General features: G+C 43.0%; 1 protein-coding gene across 8 annotated transcripts in view; it reads left to right on the top strand.

Moving 5' to 3' along the window:
• The first annotated feature begins 1,442 nt into the window (after positions 1-1,442).
• Positions 1,443-16,470, top strand: part of ANK1 (ankyrin 1) — a 355,025-nt gene continuing 339,997 nt past the window's right edge. For 3 of the 8 annotated variants that reach the window (XM_033948947.1, XM_033948950.1, XM_033948945.1), the window contains exons 1-2: positions 1,464-1,574; positions 5,279-5,348. In XM_033948947.1, the coding sequence (XP_033804838.1) occupies positions 5,328-5,348 (21 nt within the window). In that variant the 5' untranslated portion in view covers positions 1,464-1,574; positions 5,279-5,327. Of the gene's footprint in view, positions 1,575-5,278; positions 5,349-16,099; positions 16,191-16,470 lie in introns of those variants that run through there. The other 5 variants (XM_033948943.1, XM_033948944.1, XM_033948940.1 and 2 more) reach the window with 3 other exon arrangements.

The following is a 16,470-nucleotide window of genomic DNA, read 5'->3' as shown; positions in this document are numbered from 1 at the left end:
GGGATAGATTCCGTACAAATGTAAGGAAGTTCTTCACCCAGAGAGTGGTGGAAAACTGGAACGCTCTTCCGGAGGCTGTTATAGGGGAAAACACCCTCCAGGGATTCAAGACAAAGTTAAACAAGTTCCTGCAGGTAAGGCTAGACTCAGGGCACTGGTCTTTGACCTAAGGGCCGCCATGTGATTGGACTGCTGGGCACGATGGACCTCTGGTCTGACCTGGCAGCGGCAATTCTTATGTTCTTATTTGGAGATGCAGATCTCCCATAAGAGCCATAGAATACACATGTTGCTTCTGAGCATCAATGCCAAAATAAAGGGTTAATATCACCTAATCTTCATTTAAAGCAGTGTTCTTCAACCACCGGTCCATGGACCGGTGTCGGTCCACAGAAATTTCCTGCCGGTCCACAGGGCCGGCATGTGCAACAGGCCCAAAACTGTGTTCTTCAACTGCCGGTCCGCAGTGCAATCGATGCGTTGTTAATAAGATTATATTGTGTGCATGTATGAAAAATAAATGGAAAAAATAGTGTTACAATTAGGACTATGGGGGCAGGGTCTGGGGTGGAGATTGGATAGAGATGGGCAGGGTCTGGCCTACGACTTAGCCCAGTGTTCTTCAACCGCCGGTCTGCGGACCGATGCCGGTCCACAAAATAATTCTTTTATTTCTGCCGGTCCATAGGTGTAAAAAGGTTGAAGAACACTGATTTAAAGCCCTTACTCCGGCTTCTTTACTATTAACTTGAAATGTGTACGTCTCTCCTTGTTTGACGAACTGTCTGATCACTAACCTATATTGTGTATGTAAACCTGGGCTCTTTCAGGAGGATGGGCTGGAAAATTGAATGAATGAATAAATAAAATGAAAAACAACAACCATTTTTTTTCTTGTTTGTTTTGAATGCTCTACTTAATAACTTCATGACATGGCAGTAAGAGGTCATCTTATATGTAGCACTGCGGTGGGAGAAGACCTGTAAAAGTGGGAGACTTGACAGGTCTATATCTCAGGTGGGACCATTCTATGAGCCTTCTTGTGGGGGGGGGGGGGGGGGTGGATAATCATACCAACACAACACAGTAAGTCACACAGATAGGATGGACTGTCCAAAAACAAAGCTCGTAAGACCACATTCTTTATGATCCATTCAAAATAATATTTAACAAACTTTCTAACAAGGTTAAGGACTGGAGAACGTGAATTAGCTTTCCTCGTTCGCACTTTACAATATTTTGACTCTTGTCCCGGCTTTTGGGCAGCTTTGCAAACATGCAAGGCGTTTCCCCGGAGGAGGGAGAACTGTCAGATTCCCTCGTTGTCTGCTGCTGGGTCTTCTATGCAGCTGTGAACCTTCCCATTGGTGGAGGTTCGCTAATCTCCAGTCCCCAGACTGGGCTCTTCTGTGCACACAAACATCGCAGAGCAAGATACAGGAGTCACTGCCCCTGATAAAGGTCCTGTGTACTCAGTTCTCCTCAAAACCTTCAGCGACTCAGGGCTACAGATGCAGCTATGCGCGTTGCGACCTGACTGAAACAATTCCAGATGCAGAATGCTGTGTGGAAAAGTAAGTACTTGTTGAATGTGTAAATGCTGGAAATAAGGGGGAAGATGACATGTTATGAGCTAACATGCTGAACCAAGTTGAAACCGTTGTGGTAAGTGGCACAGTGGTTAGAGCTACAGCCTTAGCACCCTGAGGTTGTGGGTTCAAATCCCATGCTGCTCCTTCTGACCCCTGGCAAGTCACTCAATCCCCCATTGCCCTAGGTACATTAGATAGATTGTGAGCCTGCCAGGAGAGATAAGGAAAAATGCTTGAGTACCTAAATGTAAAACACTTAAGTTATAAGTGGTATATAAATACTAAAAAATAAAAAGTATATGCATTTGGATTATTTGTATGTGTGTGTTGTGCTGTGTACATACAAGCACGAACGCATGGACATGAAGGCCATGTGTTAAGCTGCATGAATATTAGTCATGTCAATAATACATGTATGTACTTGTGGAGTGGAGGAGTGGCTTATTTGTAACTTTCGATAAACATCAAAAGTGGAGTGATGATAATTCCAATTTCAAAAAATGATATGTATATGCTGGCTGTGGATTTCTGTCTAAAGCAGGGGTAGGGAACTCCGGTCCTCGAGAGCCGTATTCCAGTCGGGTTTTCAGGATTTCCCCAATGAATATGCATTGAAAGCAGTGCATGCAAATAGATCTCAATGCGGATTCATTGGGGGAAATCCTGAAAATCCGACTGGAATATGGCTCTCGAGGACCGGAGTTCCCTACCCCTGGTCTAAAGGAAGAAAAAAGACCCTTCAAACAATTTCAGGCAACCAATGCTGGCTGATTAAATGGAATATCTTTTTAATCATGGGTCTAACAAAAACCCTTATGAATTTTATTTTGCCATATTATATTTATCATTTTAATTTAAAATCCAGTGAAGTCTCATTTTAACTTTTGTGGGCTGTTTGGAGATCAAAGAGAAGCTTCTTGTTGAGAAAGCAAGTTCCTCTCCATAGGCTTTGAAGATTAAGCTTTCGGGATCAGGACCTTTTTGACAAGCAAACTAACCCCCTCTTCTACAAAGCCACGCTAGCGGCTGCCGCCCGGCAACAGCCCCAAAGCCCTTTAAATCTCTATGGGCTTCGGGGCCGTTACTGTGCGGCTTTGTAGAAGAGGGGGTAAGTCTTTTCATTTTGGATTTTAAATTAAAAATGGCAGAAATCCACAGCCTGTATAAGATATATTGAATGTTGCTGATATAATTTTTTGAAATTGGGATTGTCATCACTCCACTTTTGTTGTTTATCCATTGATTATAGTTTGTGGAGGGGTTATTTTTTTGTTATTTTTTGTTTTTCTATCTTTAACTTTCAACACAGAAGTGTGTTTGGTATGAATGTTCTCAATTCATGTATGCTTTGCTGTCCTATCAAACAATGGCTTTCATTTCTTGGACTTTTATTGTTAGAAATGTTTGTTATAAACCACTTTGACCTTTTGTTCAGAAATGGTGGGTTATCAAATTTTAAATAAACATAAACGTAATTGTTAGAGAAACTGCCTGAGGACCAGGAGAGCCTGGTTCAAATCCCCTGGAGCTGCTCCTTATGATCTTGGACAAGTCACTTACCCCCCCCCCCCCCCCCACACACACACCTTTTACAAAACAGTGGCATGGTTTTTAGTGCCGGACGCAGTGGTAACAGCTCCAGTGCTCATAGGAATTCTATGAGCGTTGGAGCTGTTATTGCCGCGGCCAGCGTTAAAAACTGCACTACGTTTTTGTAAAAGGTGGAGGGAGGTTAACTCTCCATTTTCTCAGGTATAAACTCAGGACTGTGAGCCCTAGAGGCAGGATGACTCTTACAGTACCTGCATTTGTGCTGATTCAATAGCTTTTGGGTTTTATATGCAGTATATAAGACAGAAAAACACTTTAGCTGGAAGCGATGGCCCACATTTCAATCTCCCCTCTCTAGGAATGGATGCAAATAAAGACCCATATGAGAGCTTCTTTACCGCTACTAACGACTGGGGAGCCAATTCAGAGCAGTTTACATGAGCTTCTGTAGAGATGGTACCATACAGAGTTACAAAGAGCTTCTGCGAGGTATTACAATACATGGGCTCTGTACTGAAACACATGGAGTTCTGTGGCGGTGCTACAATACAGAATTATTATTACCAGCATGATTATACCACAATCAGTCATCCTGCTTATGTTACTGGCACACTGATCATCCCTCGTATATGCACATGTTTATACCAAATCAATCATCCTACGTATAGGCACATATAATACTAGGGGCTCCTTTTACAAAGGTGGGCTAGCATTTTTAGCGCACGCACTGGATTAGCGCGCGCTACCTGAAAAACTACCACCTGCTCACGGGGCATTTTAGCACGCACTATTCTGCGCGTTAAGGCCCTAATGCCCCTTTGTAAAAGGAGCCCTAAGTTTACTATTGCCGCTAAATCCACTATATTTACTTACCTCCTAAAGAGGCGCAACTGGCTGGGGAAACACCAGCCCCTGCTCTATTGTAGGTACAGTATGTGCAGCCAGCATCAGGCCTGGGCACTTCTCTTTTGTGTATTTCACCCGCCGGTACTTGTGACCTGGATTGACCACTGTTGAAAGCAGGATACTAGGCTAGGCGGACCATCAGTCTGACCCAGCATGCCTTTTCTTGTGTTCTTACATAGCACCACATGTTTCTGGCTGCAAACTGAAATGTCTATAGTTTTGGTTGTTTTTTACTTAAGAGAAAGTTTCCCATCTCTTCAGTCCTTCTCAAATCTGCTTGCAAAATGTTGTGTGTTTCTGAGGCTACAAATCGCACGTATGCAGAGAAAAGTGTTTCCTCTCTTCTGATCATCAAGGGTTTTCCCAGCACATTCCAGTTACATAAAGAAAAGACTTAAGACTGGGAAAATTCCTCTTTCACTGTTCCACCCCAGGTTCCGAGGGCTTTTTTAAAAAAAAAAAAAATAAATAAAATTATTTCTGTTTGAAGCCAAACAGCTTACATTATGAGACGTAATATACAGTAGCATCACACAGACATTACAACCAGTATCCAAAGAGTTACAAAGCATGTCTTCATACATTGTATGAATTTATTTTAATCTCTCATTTCTCCTCCCATCTTCCTCTTCCAGCTAAGAGGTAACCCTATTATTGAATTAATTGTACCAATTCAGTCTACTCAGTGGCAAATAAGGGAAGGGAAAAAGGTCTAGCCATGTCCAAAGTGAGGAGTTTCCTCTTTCACTGCACCATTCAGTTGTTTTATCTGTTCAATAAAAGCCTCTCATGTACCTGAAAGTGCAAAGGCTTCACAAGTTCATGGAGCATTGCTACATTGCATTTTATTATTAGATTCTTGATATATGTACTACAAAGCAGTTTACAAAATAGATACCGTCTCTATCCATAGGGCTCGCAATCTAAATTTTACCTAGGGCAATGGAGGATTTAGTTTAGACTCAAGAGAATGACACGGTGAAACAATCCCGTGATATTCTTTAGTGTCTATCTCAACCTCAGTCCTTCTGCACCAGCATTCTTCAGTGCAAGGCTTGAGGGTCAATGGCTGGACCCATTCATACTCTGATTCTTATTGGAGCCAAGTATAGGATAATGAAGCCACTGTGACATCACTGATGAGGTTGGCTTTTAGGCATTGGTGGAATGAGGCATTATGTCATCACAATCTCAGCTCTGGAATGTTGCTACTCTTTGGGTTTCTGCAGGTTCTTCGGAACTGGGTTGACCACTGCTGGAAACAGGATACTGGGCTTGATGGACCTTCAGTTTGTCCAAGTATGGCAACACTTATGTTCTATCCATCCTGTGCCATTCTTTAGTGACTATCTCAATCTCAGTCCTTCTATACCAGCATTCTTCAATGCAAAGCTTGAGGGTCAGTAGTTGTGCCCATTCATACTCTGTTTCTTCCCTCTCTCCTTAAAGAATGATATGGAGATGGTTTCCCACGGTTATCCGAGGGGATAGGGATGGTGATGTATTTTGTCACCGTGTCATTCTCTAATTGAGGTCACAAGGAACCACTGTAGGCTTTAAACTCAGCTCCTTCTGCTTCTCAGTCCACTGCATTATTATGCTATTACTCCACTCTTCTAGTGTACATGGTCAAGGGGATCCTCGGGGTATAGGACCCTTTAAATGGCAACGGATGAGAAACAGAATTAGCATAGTTGTGACTTTGTCCAGGTTATGTGGCCTTGTATTATTTGCAGACACTGGTTTGCTGTGGAAATAACTGTATTGTGCTCCCTAGGTTTAGAAGTAATGGCATCTGTATGTGATGTCTTGCACAAAGCATTTTTTTTTTTTGCAGTAAATTTATTTATTTACACCCCTCCCCCCATTTTACAAAAGCATAGCATGGTTTTTAGTACCGGCCACGATGGTAACAGCTCTTAAGCTCATAGGAATTCTATGAGCATTGGAGCTGTTACCACCACAGCTGGCACTAGAAAACGCACTACACTTTTGTAAAAGGGGGGGAGGTATTTATTTTAGTTTTAACTTATTTATTGATTTTATACAGCATATAAAAAATGCAACATTAAACAATCAAATATTCAATAAGCAGCACTAACATACTTGCTTAATCATGAATCAATATACCCAACCTCCCAAACCTCCCCCCCCCTTTCCTGGATGTGTGTGGAAAGTCATAAAGATAAATTGAATCTGGTAGGTAACAAACTGAAGGTTAAGATATTTGACAACTGAATCCAATGGACCCCAAATCTCTTTAAATTTCCTTGTCTCTCCCAATTGCTCTGCAATTCTTTCATACTGGTAATACAAACACAGCGTTTCCCACCAAAATGTAAAATTTAGACGATCCCAATTTTTCCAATTCCTAGTAATTTATTTTAAATATGTATATACCACCTAAAGTCTAGGCAGTTTACAAAACAACATACAAAATAAATAATAACATTACAACATAGACTCTCCTACATCCTCCACTGCGAACATACTCATTTCGTTCACATACATGCACTGTCCTGTAACTAAGGGCTCCTTTTACAAAGGTGAAGTCAACCATCGGAAACCACTCTGAGAACCCCCCAGCCAACTCCCCAACAACCCTACACTTAGCTGAAAAAAATGTGTCCGTTGATGTAACTGGACCGAGAGGTGACACGATCATCCAGACACCCCTCTCGGTTCAGTTACATCAACGGACACATGTTTTTTCAGCTAAGTGTAAGGTTGTTGGGGAGTTGGCTGGGGGGGGGGTTTCTCAGGGTGGTTTCCGATGGTTGACTTCACCCATTTGATTATTAGTTTTTACTGTGACTTTTTCACTATTTTGTTTAGCATCCGTGAGGTATCCCATGATGGTGCGCAGGCATAGGTTTGTCTACCTTTGCCGTGTTGTGTAAGCGCTGGAGATTTTCTCCCTTCACTGGCCTCTCATGCTGAGGATACCCCTTCCTTTATTAACAAGTATTTCATATTTATAATTCACGTCTCGTGTTGGTTCATTCAGGTTCATTAACCATTGGGCAACCTCTCTCAGAACTCTTGACTTTGCTGCCTCTTTTGTTTGTGTCTTTTAAATTTAAAGTAGACATATTGTTGTTTCCGGTGAGTGCATAGTACATGACAGCACGTCATGTGCACACAGGATCGAGCTTTCTTTATGACAGCACCCGGATCATTGAATGCATTAGCGGTGAGGTTCGGTTTCAGGCTGATTACGTGATGTACAGAAAAGGCGTTTAGACACAGATTTTCCAGTAGACTTATACTGTGTGATGGGATGGGGGTTAAAATGAATGAATTGTGAAAACTTTTTCATTTGGAGTAGGCTTGTAGTTTTGAGTTTTGTTCACTTTTTTTTTTTCCTTTTTTTTGCTAAGGGGGTGAGAGTGGCCCCAGAAATGCCACATGAAAAAAAAAGCAGTAGAAAAACCAGGACAGTAACAAGGGATTTGGTGAAGAAATACTAGTCCACACTACTAGGTTGTTAATGTGATAAATACCTTTATGTGGTGATCCCCCAAATGAAATATGTACAGCATGAAAACTGAGCAAATGGTAAAACACAAAATCCAAGATGGAGTCTTTGTTTTGACTCCTTAGACTTAACTAGAGCTCCCTCTAGATCAGGTATTCTCAAGTAAGTCAGTCTGATTTTTCAAGACATCCACAATGAATATGCATGAGGTAAATTTGCATATATTTCCTCCATTGTATGCAAATCTATCTCATGCATATTCACTGTGAGTATCTTGAAAACCTGACCAGCTGGGTGTGTTCCAAGGTCTGGGTTGAGAAACCCTGCTTTAGATAAACTTCTCTTTTCTGCTGTGCTCTTCTGGGGACCAGGGTAAGGCTCGCTCCCTCCCACAGCTCTTCAGTGTCCTATAATAGGCACTCCAGAGTCCTTTCAGCTGACTGCAAGACATACTTCAAGAACACCCTGTTTTATCTCACAGTTCATGGATCCGTATTTGGTTTAACTGCTGTCTGTGTCAAGTGCTTTGAATCTGAAGAGAAAAAAATTCAAATCCTCTTCATCCTTTTTATCTAGGGGAAGTCACTCTCCTCCCTAAGACAGAGAAAAAACAGGAATTTCTTTCAGTCAAAATATCAAACTGCTCCTGCTAGTGTGTTCAGCATACAATAGGGAGATCAGACCCTCACCACAGTGTACTGTGCTAACTCGCTGAGCTGGGGTGAACCTCTTCAATCCCACTGATTTTCCCAAGGGAAGCAAAAAACAAAAAAAACACTGATGCAGCTTGACTACTTTGGGACCAATGGTGTGTCATCAGGGGATTCAGTGAATTCCTAGCCCTTCTGCCATGTCTTTTTTTTTTTTTTAAATCCTTCGGCGCAAGGGCAGCAGACTGGTCTAAGTGAAGCAGTTGCTACAAGGGGCACATGCAGACCAGGGAAAGCTATTTTGTGGTCTTCATTCCTCATGCTATTGTGTCACACAATCATTATTCACAGCACTGCTGTATTGTGAAAAGGTCAGAGGTGCAGAAGCATTGGGCTGACTTCCACAGGGTCACACTTGAGATCTAGCTAGGGTACTTGGACCTGGGTTGGCTACTGTTGGAAACAGGATACTAGGCTTGATGGACCTGTGGTCTGTCCCAATATGGCAATTCTTATGTGAGCCAAGTATAGGGCAGTCAAGCCATTGGGACAACACTGATGAGTCTTGCTCTTAGGCACTGGTAGAATGAGGCTTCATGACATCACAGTCTTTGCTGTGGAATGTTGCAACTCTTTGGTTTCGGCCAGGTACTTGGGACCTGGGTTGGCCACTGTTGGAAACAGGATACTGGGCTTGATGGACCTTCGGTCTGTCCCAGTATGGCAATTCTTATGTTCTTATGTGAGCCAAGTATAGGATAATGAAGCCATTGTGACATCACTGATGAGGTTTGCTCTTAGGCACTAGTGGAATGAGACTTTATGACATCACAATCTCTGTTCTAGAATGTTGCTACTATTTGGGTTTCTGCCAGGTACTTGGGACCTGGGTTGGCCACTGTTGGAAACAGGATACTGGGCTTGATGGACCTTCGGTCTGTCCCAGTATGGCAATTCTTATGTTCTTATGTGAGCCAAGTATAGGATAATGAAGCCATTGTGACATCACTGATGAGGTTGGCTCTTAGGCACTAGTGGAATGAGACTTTATGACATCACAATCTCTGTTCTAGAATGTTGCTACTATTTGGGTTTCTGCCAGGTACTTGGGACCTGGGTTGGCCACTGTTGGAAACAGGATACTGGGCTTGATGGACCTTCAGTCTGTCCCAGTAGGGCAATTCTTATGTTATTACACATTTCCTGTCTCTGAATCACAGGTCACTTGTACCTTTGGTTTTGTGCTGTGATCCACCACAGCTCCTCTATTGTACCTATCACTGCCACTATTTGCCTGAAGCCTCAGAGCAGGCCAGGAGCCCTGGACCCATCACAGCACATAGCTTCTGTCCTACCACTACCTTCAGCGCTGGCAAGCCACTCACTGCCAGAATTAGGTTGGGCCATTTGAAATACAAATAGTGGGTTCATCAACTAAGGAGGTAATAAAAAAATGTATATACTGTATATATATTTAAATTTGTCACAAAGATTTTAGGAGAACCAATCCAGGGGAACTAGAGAAGGGGCAGAGAGATGTGATTGAGTCATGGGTCGTGCATTTGATCTACTGTTTTTCTGTGGTTCAGCCAAATGGTTTACATTGCATTCTAGATGAGCTTGTTTTGTCTATCTGTATGTTTCGTATATGTTAGTTCTTTAAAAAGGTAACACCACTTACTAAAACTCTCCGGTCATAGCATGGTGACCTGTAGAATGTTGAAGGAAAATATCTCTTGCTTTTCTACAGTGTATTCGTCCACTCCATTCCACAGAAACTGCTCTTGCTAAAGTCTCTAATGACCTGTTCCAGGCCAGATCCAATGGCCTCTACTCTATCCTCATCCTTCTTGATCACCACATACTCCTCGATACACTGTCCTTGCTGAGATTCCATGGTTCTGCTTCCTCCTGGTTTTCATCCTGTCTCTCCCATCGCATTAAGTGTTTGCAATGGGAGATCCTCTTCCACTGCTATCCCGTTCCCAATCAGTGTACCTAAAGTCTCTTAGGACCTCTCCTTTTTTATTTTTTTAATTCTTTATTAATTTTCAAGCTTTGACAGTGTATTACAATTAATATAACTTTAACAGATTGCATAAAATGCACCATATTACACACATTATTAAAGAAAACATCCATTTCCCCCTCCTCCCAATTATTAATATATTAAATAATATTATTTATTACAATATTATATTTAAATATTTTTAAACTCTTCCAAATACTTTCCCCTCCCCCCACCCTGGATGTGTTAGGAAATCTAAGAAATAAAAGATATATCTCTATTATTGTATGTTAACAAATGCAGTCAATTTGCTCCATACTTTATTAAATGTATTGCTAAGACCCAAGCATTCCGCATTCATTCTTTCATATTTCTATGTATTACACACACTTGCCCACCAGAATGTGTAGTTAAGTCTGTCATATAACATTTCCAGTTCCTTGTGATTATTTGGATGGCTATTCCTGTCATGATCAATAAAAGACAGCTCTTGTATTTATCCAAAACAGGCTTTACCTGTAACAACGTACCACAAATTATGGTTTCATAAGATAAAGGAATAGATGATTCAAGAATAATTTTTATCTGTCCCCAAATTGACCTCCAGAAATTAAGTATCAGTGGACAAAAATATAACATATGATCAAGAGTCCCTATTAGCATTCCCCTATTAGCATCTATTAGACTTAGAATTATCTATTTTTCGTAATCTAACTGGGGTCCAAAAAATCCTATGTAATAAAAATAACCAGGTTTGTCTCATAGATGCTGATGCTGTACATTTCAACCTCTAAGTCCAAATTCGTGGCCATCAAGATACACAAATGTACTGTTTTATCTCGATGCTCCAAATGTCTCTAAGACTATTTTTTGGATTTTTATTTAAGAATTGAGAAATTAATTTGTACCACTGGGCAGCCTGATGTCCTACTAGATCTGTTTGGTAGCAAAGGATCTGCAAGCTATAATAATTTTTAAGGACCTCTCCTTTTCTCCATCTATACCCACTCCCTCGGTGCACTGATCTCCTCCCACAGCTTTTCAGTATCACCTCTGTGCTGATGACTCCCAGATCTACCTCTCCACACCAGATATCTCTACAGGAATCCAGGCCCAGGTCTCAGCCTGCCTATCTGACATTGCCACCTGGATGTTTTACCACCATGTCTTACCTAAACCTACCTCTCCCCTCCCACCCCCCATTCTCTATTTCTATGGACAACACTCTCCTCCTTCATGTCTCGTCAGCCTGCAACCTCGGAGTCATCTTTGACTCCTCTTTCTCCATTCAGATCCAACTAACTACTGAAGCCTGTCACTTCTTCCTCTATAATATTACCCAATTCTGACCTCTGCTGTCCGAGCACACTACCAAAACCGTTATCCACGCTCTCATCACCTCTTGCTTAGGTTACTGCAACTTGCTGCTCTCAGGTCTTCTGCTCAACCGTCTCGGTGCCCTTCAATCTGTGCAAAATTCTGCTGCACGACTTACTGTATATTCTGCGAGAGCCACCATACTCACATTACACCTCTCTTCAAGTCACTTCACTGGCTCCCCATCAATTTCTGAATACAGTTCAAACTCTTCTTACTGACTTACAAGTGCACTCACTCTTCAATATCTATCCACACTTATTTCCCCCTATTCTCCCCCCCATGAACTCTGTTCATCGGGCAAGTCCCTCCTATCCATACCCTTCTCTTCTACTGCAAATTCCACACTCCATCCCTTCTATCTTGCTGCACCAGATGCATGGAACAGACTATCTGAGTCAATAGGTCAGGCTCCTTCTCTAGCAGTATTCAAACCCAAGCTAAAGGCCCACTTTTTCAAGGCTGCGTTCAACTCCTAAATCCCACTCACCATAAAACTACCTATGTCCACCCTATCATTCTCTCTGCAAGAAACTCCCCAACCCTTATATGTCCTGTCTGCCCAAATTAGATTGTAAGGTCTTCTGAGCATGTTAAATGTACAGCGCTGTGTATGCCTTTCAGCGCTATAGAAATGATAAATAGTAGTAGTAATATTTAGGGTTACCAGATTTTCCCGAAGAAAAATCCGGACCCATGGACCATCCCCCCAGCCCCGCCCCCAGATGGAATCCGTGCATGCGAGGACGCCCCTTCCCGACGCAATTTCGGCGGGAAGCTTTTCAAAACACGGACAAAGTGCTGGGTTTTGAAAAACTGTCTGGACCGCCAGACGTGTTCTCGAAAAGGACATTTCCGGGGAAATCCCGACGTCCGTCAACCCTAGTAATAGCAGTATTATCTAGTGTGTGCAATTTGAGCCCTGCAGGTCTCAGTGGAATGCACTAGTGGCTTGAATGAGTGCTGCGGTGTTACTTTGAGGTACTGAATCCCAACTATCACTCTTACACTGTAGAGAATAAGGCTTGCTTTTTAGCTGTTGGAGGGTAATTAAGTTTTAGGCTGGCTTTGGGCTTGCACCTTTCTAAGAAGTTTCAGTAAGCATGCAGCACCTGCTGACCGGCGAACACTCTCCAAATGGAGAGTTGGAAGGTTCTTCCATTCCTTATCTGCCAAGCGAGGGTGATCTGGGTTTATTTGATAACTGAAAGAAGGGAAAAAGCTAACCAGCCTCTCTGATCTTGCAGCTGTGCCAGCAGCTAGCAGGTCACATGTAGAAGGGTTAAGGAGAAGACACGTGGTCATATTTTTCTGCCCTGCGCAAGGATAAAGTGAATTCGTAGCTCTGAACCTTCTTTTTTTTAAAAATTCTTTATTGATTTTCAAATTTTGACAGTGCAATACAACTATATTAAACAGGAGCATTATACATAACGCACTTAAAATACACAAAATTAATACATTACCAATCCTTTTCTCCCTCCCTTCCTTACAAAACTATTACACTGCATATGCATGTATTATTGCAATATTATAGATAAATACCTTTAGCAAACCCAAATACCTTCCCCTCCCCCCACCCCACCGCCTGGAGCGCTGAACCTTCTTAACTGCAAAATGCTCATCACATGTTTGTTGACTGAGAGACAGATCAACAACTTCCTGAGAGGGTGCCATCTAGAAAAATCCATTCGTGTGCACTAAAAAGAAGATTGGGACAAGAGGCTCCTCCATCTGTTCTGTTTCCAAACTGTGTCCTTTGTAATTTTGAAGGGTTTGGGAGCTGCTATAGATGCTTTTGTTTATAAAGTTGCATATGATGTGTATTTACGTGTACTCTTTATGTGTGTGTGTGAATGTTTTTATGAAAAGTATCCACCCCTATCCGAGCAGAACATCTGACCCATGTAACTCTGTTTTTTCCACCACTGTAGAGATGATGAAGCCCTCCCTGAGGCAGCTGTGAGCAAGTAGCATATGTACATGTATCTTAGGTAACACGATGGAATCTACCTATTTGTATGTGCTGTGTGCAGCGAGAATGAGAGGCGCCCCCCCTTCCCCGCCCTCATCTCCACCCCTGCTCCTTCCCCAATCCCACCTGCCGCACACGATCCCCCTTCCCTTTCCCTGTGCCTCTAGTTGAAGTTGTTGCTCGCAGCGGTCCACAACGTGCTCCTTGCGACCCTGTCGGCTCTCCCAGAAGTGATATCAGCAGGAGAGCTGACAGGGTTGCGAGGTTCATAGATGAAAGCGCGTGGGGCAATCGTGTGCGGACAAATGAACTGAGACAAATGTGCGCCGGATTAAAAGTTAAATTTAAAGCGCTCTGAGGGGGGGGGTTGGGGGAGAACCCCCCAGTTTACGTGAAAATGTTGATGCTGCCGTTGGGGGTTCAGGGGGGTAACCCCACCATTACAGAAGAAAGTGTAATTTTTCCCTGCTTTAGGGAAAAATTACAGTTTCCTCTGTAAGTGTGGGGGGTTCCCCCCACCCCCATCAAATGGCAGCACCAACAATTCTAAGTAAACTGGGGGGGGTTCCTCCCCACACACACCCTCGGATCGCTTTAAATTTAACTTATAATCCAGCGTGCTGACGTCCTGCATACATTTGTCTCTGCTCATTTGTCTGCGCGTGATTGTCTGGCGCTCTTTAGTCCCATCACCGGTTGCAAAGAGCACGTTGTTGACTGCCGTGAACAACTTCTTCAACTAGAGGTATGGGGGAAGGGGAGCTTGTGCATGGAGGGGAGGAATGGGAAGAGGTGGGGTAGGAGAGGAAGAGGGGTGTCGGCGGCGCCCCTACCAACATGGCGCCTGGGGCGAACCACCCCCCTTGCCTCCCCTCCTTACTATGCCACTGTGTGTATGTATGAATATTTGTGTAAAGATCTGTTCATACTTGATGTATCAAGAATATATGGCACCCCTCTATATTGGAAATACACTCAGGTCCAGATTCTATAAATGGTGCCTAATAAAATAGGTGCCAGCCATGTGTCAGTCACGGTTCATATTCATTTGCGCGCCGACATTGGAGCGCAGACAATTCAGTGCAACCCCCCACATTATAGAGAAAACTGAACTTTTTCTGATTGTTTAGGAAAAAGTTCAGTTTTCTCTATAATGTGGGGGATTGCACACCCCCCCCAACGACAGCGCGAGACCCCCGTCGGAGCTCTTTAAAAGTAAGTTTTTCTGCGGCGCGCTGGTGTCTTGCGCCGAATTGTCTGCGCTTCAATGTTGGCGCGCTGATATCTCGCGCGCTTTTGTTCCATCACTGTCAGTCACACTTAGGCGCCGTTTACAGAATCGCAGCTAGCTGGCTGAAGAGACCTGAGGTGGCAGGGATAGAAACGAAGGAATGGTAGTGTTTACATGGCTGCTATAAGGCTGTGTCTCTGAGCACTGTGCAGTTCTGATAATCTAGGGACCGCACCCACTTCCAAGAAGTGCACAGGATTGATAACTGTGTGAGGCCGCAGATGGAGACCCAGCCGACTATGTCGTTTCTGTGAATTTCATTTCTTGCACCATCTCATGCCTACTCCTTAGAGCCCACAACCTCCACCAAATGCTGGTGCAGCTAGACCGGAGGATTATGAAGGGAAAATGATTCCCCTGCGGGGTGAGAACAGGTGTTAACGCTTCTCTAGAGACCATGCTTTCACTCTTTCGAGAGGATCATATTTTATCAAGTCCAGTCAATAGATGGACCAGACTATGAATCAGATCCCTTTACGCAAACCTGCCACTGTCAGTCTTTAACACAGATTCATGGGGGAGACATTTCAGGCACAGATGTCACATTTCAGGACTGGGATTGGAATGATCTTAATGAAACAGAAGCTTTTCGTGCTGTTACTCAGGTGGCCCTGAGGCTGACCTCTATTCAGTGTGACTTGAAGCAGGCATAGGCTCTTTCGGTCTGTTGCTTCTCGTTTTAAGTTTACTGTCCATTTTTGTGATTATTGTTTACATTCTTTTGTGGTATTTTTTTTTTTTAAATTAGATTTGTATGCTTGTACTGCGTATGTATTGTGATCTACACAGCTATAATATAAATTCAGATAAATAACGTTTTCACCCTTGTACTTCTCTGCTTCATGTATTAGAGCTCAATGAAAGACACAGAGAAACACAGAAAATATTGATAGAAAAGGACCGCCTTGAACCTCCCAGTCTGCCATTTTGTATTTACCTGCTGTTCCTGTCTCAGGTCTTACTAGTTTCTTAGGCCCCTCAACCCCACCCATGAGAAAGAAGAGTAAATATTTTATGTTGACATGAGACACTGGGCATGATTCCCTCTACCATTTTAAACTTCAGCACTGGGGGACAGGAACGATTGGGTATTAACACAGTAACTTAGTAAATGACGGCAGATAAAGACCCTCATGGTCCATCCAGGCTGCCTAACAGAGCTGCACCCATCGCTTCTTGTGGTTCCAGTTATCCATTTTTATATGCTGCTTGTCAAGTCTCCATCCTGTCAACATTAATAACCACATATCATTCCCAAATATTGTTAACAGTATTCAACTTACCAGTCAAGATGTCTTTCCTCCCCCATGAACAGCACAGCACTCTGCTCCTGAAGACCTTGCTGTGCACTGGGGTAAAGAGGTAAGTAGAGGGGTCTAGAGCTTTGTTCTGGGGTTGAAGGAGAGAGGAGCTATGATGGGGTGGGAGAAGACCAAAGGAAAGAAGGGATTATATTTTTAACTGGAAGACATCCTAACAGAACTAGGCCTCTGGCCCTTGAAGGCCGCTATACAGCTACTGCTGGATCTTAGCTACTTATAGGCAAAGGAAACAGTACCTCAACTTAATAAAGTCTAATCTAAGCAAAATATTTGACACCGTAGTCCTTACCAGGACTGTGTAAGGATATTAGGTGCCTAAG

The sequence above is a fragment of the Geotrypetes seraphini genome, chromosome 6, assembly GCF_902459505.1.
Source record: "Geotrypetes seraphini chromosome 6, aGeoSer1.1, whole genome shotgun sequence".
Classification (NCBI taxonomy): domain Eukaryota; kingdom Metazoa; phylum Chordata; class Amphibia; order Gymnophiona; family Dermophiidae; genus Geotrypetes; species Geotrypetes seraphini.
Note: the sequence above shows the minus strand (reverse complement) of the source record. Positions and strands in the feature narration are given on the sequence as shown.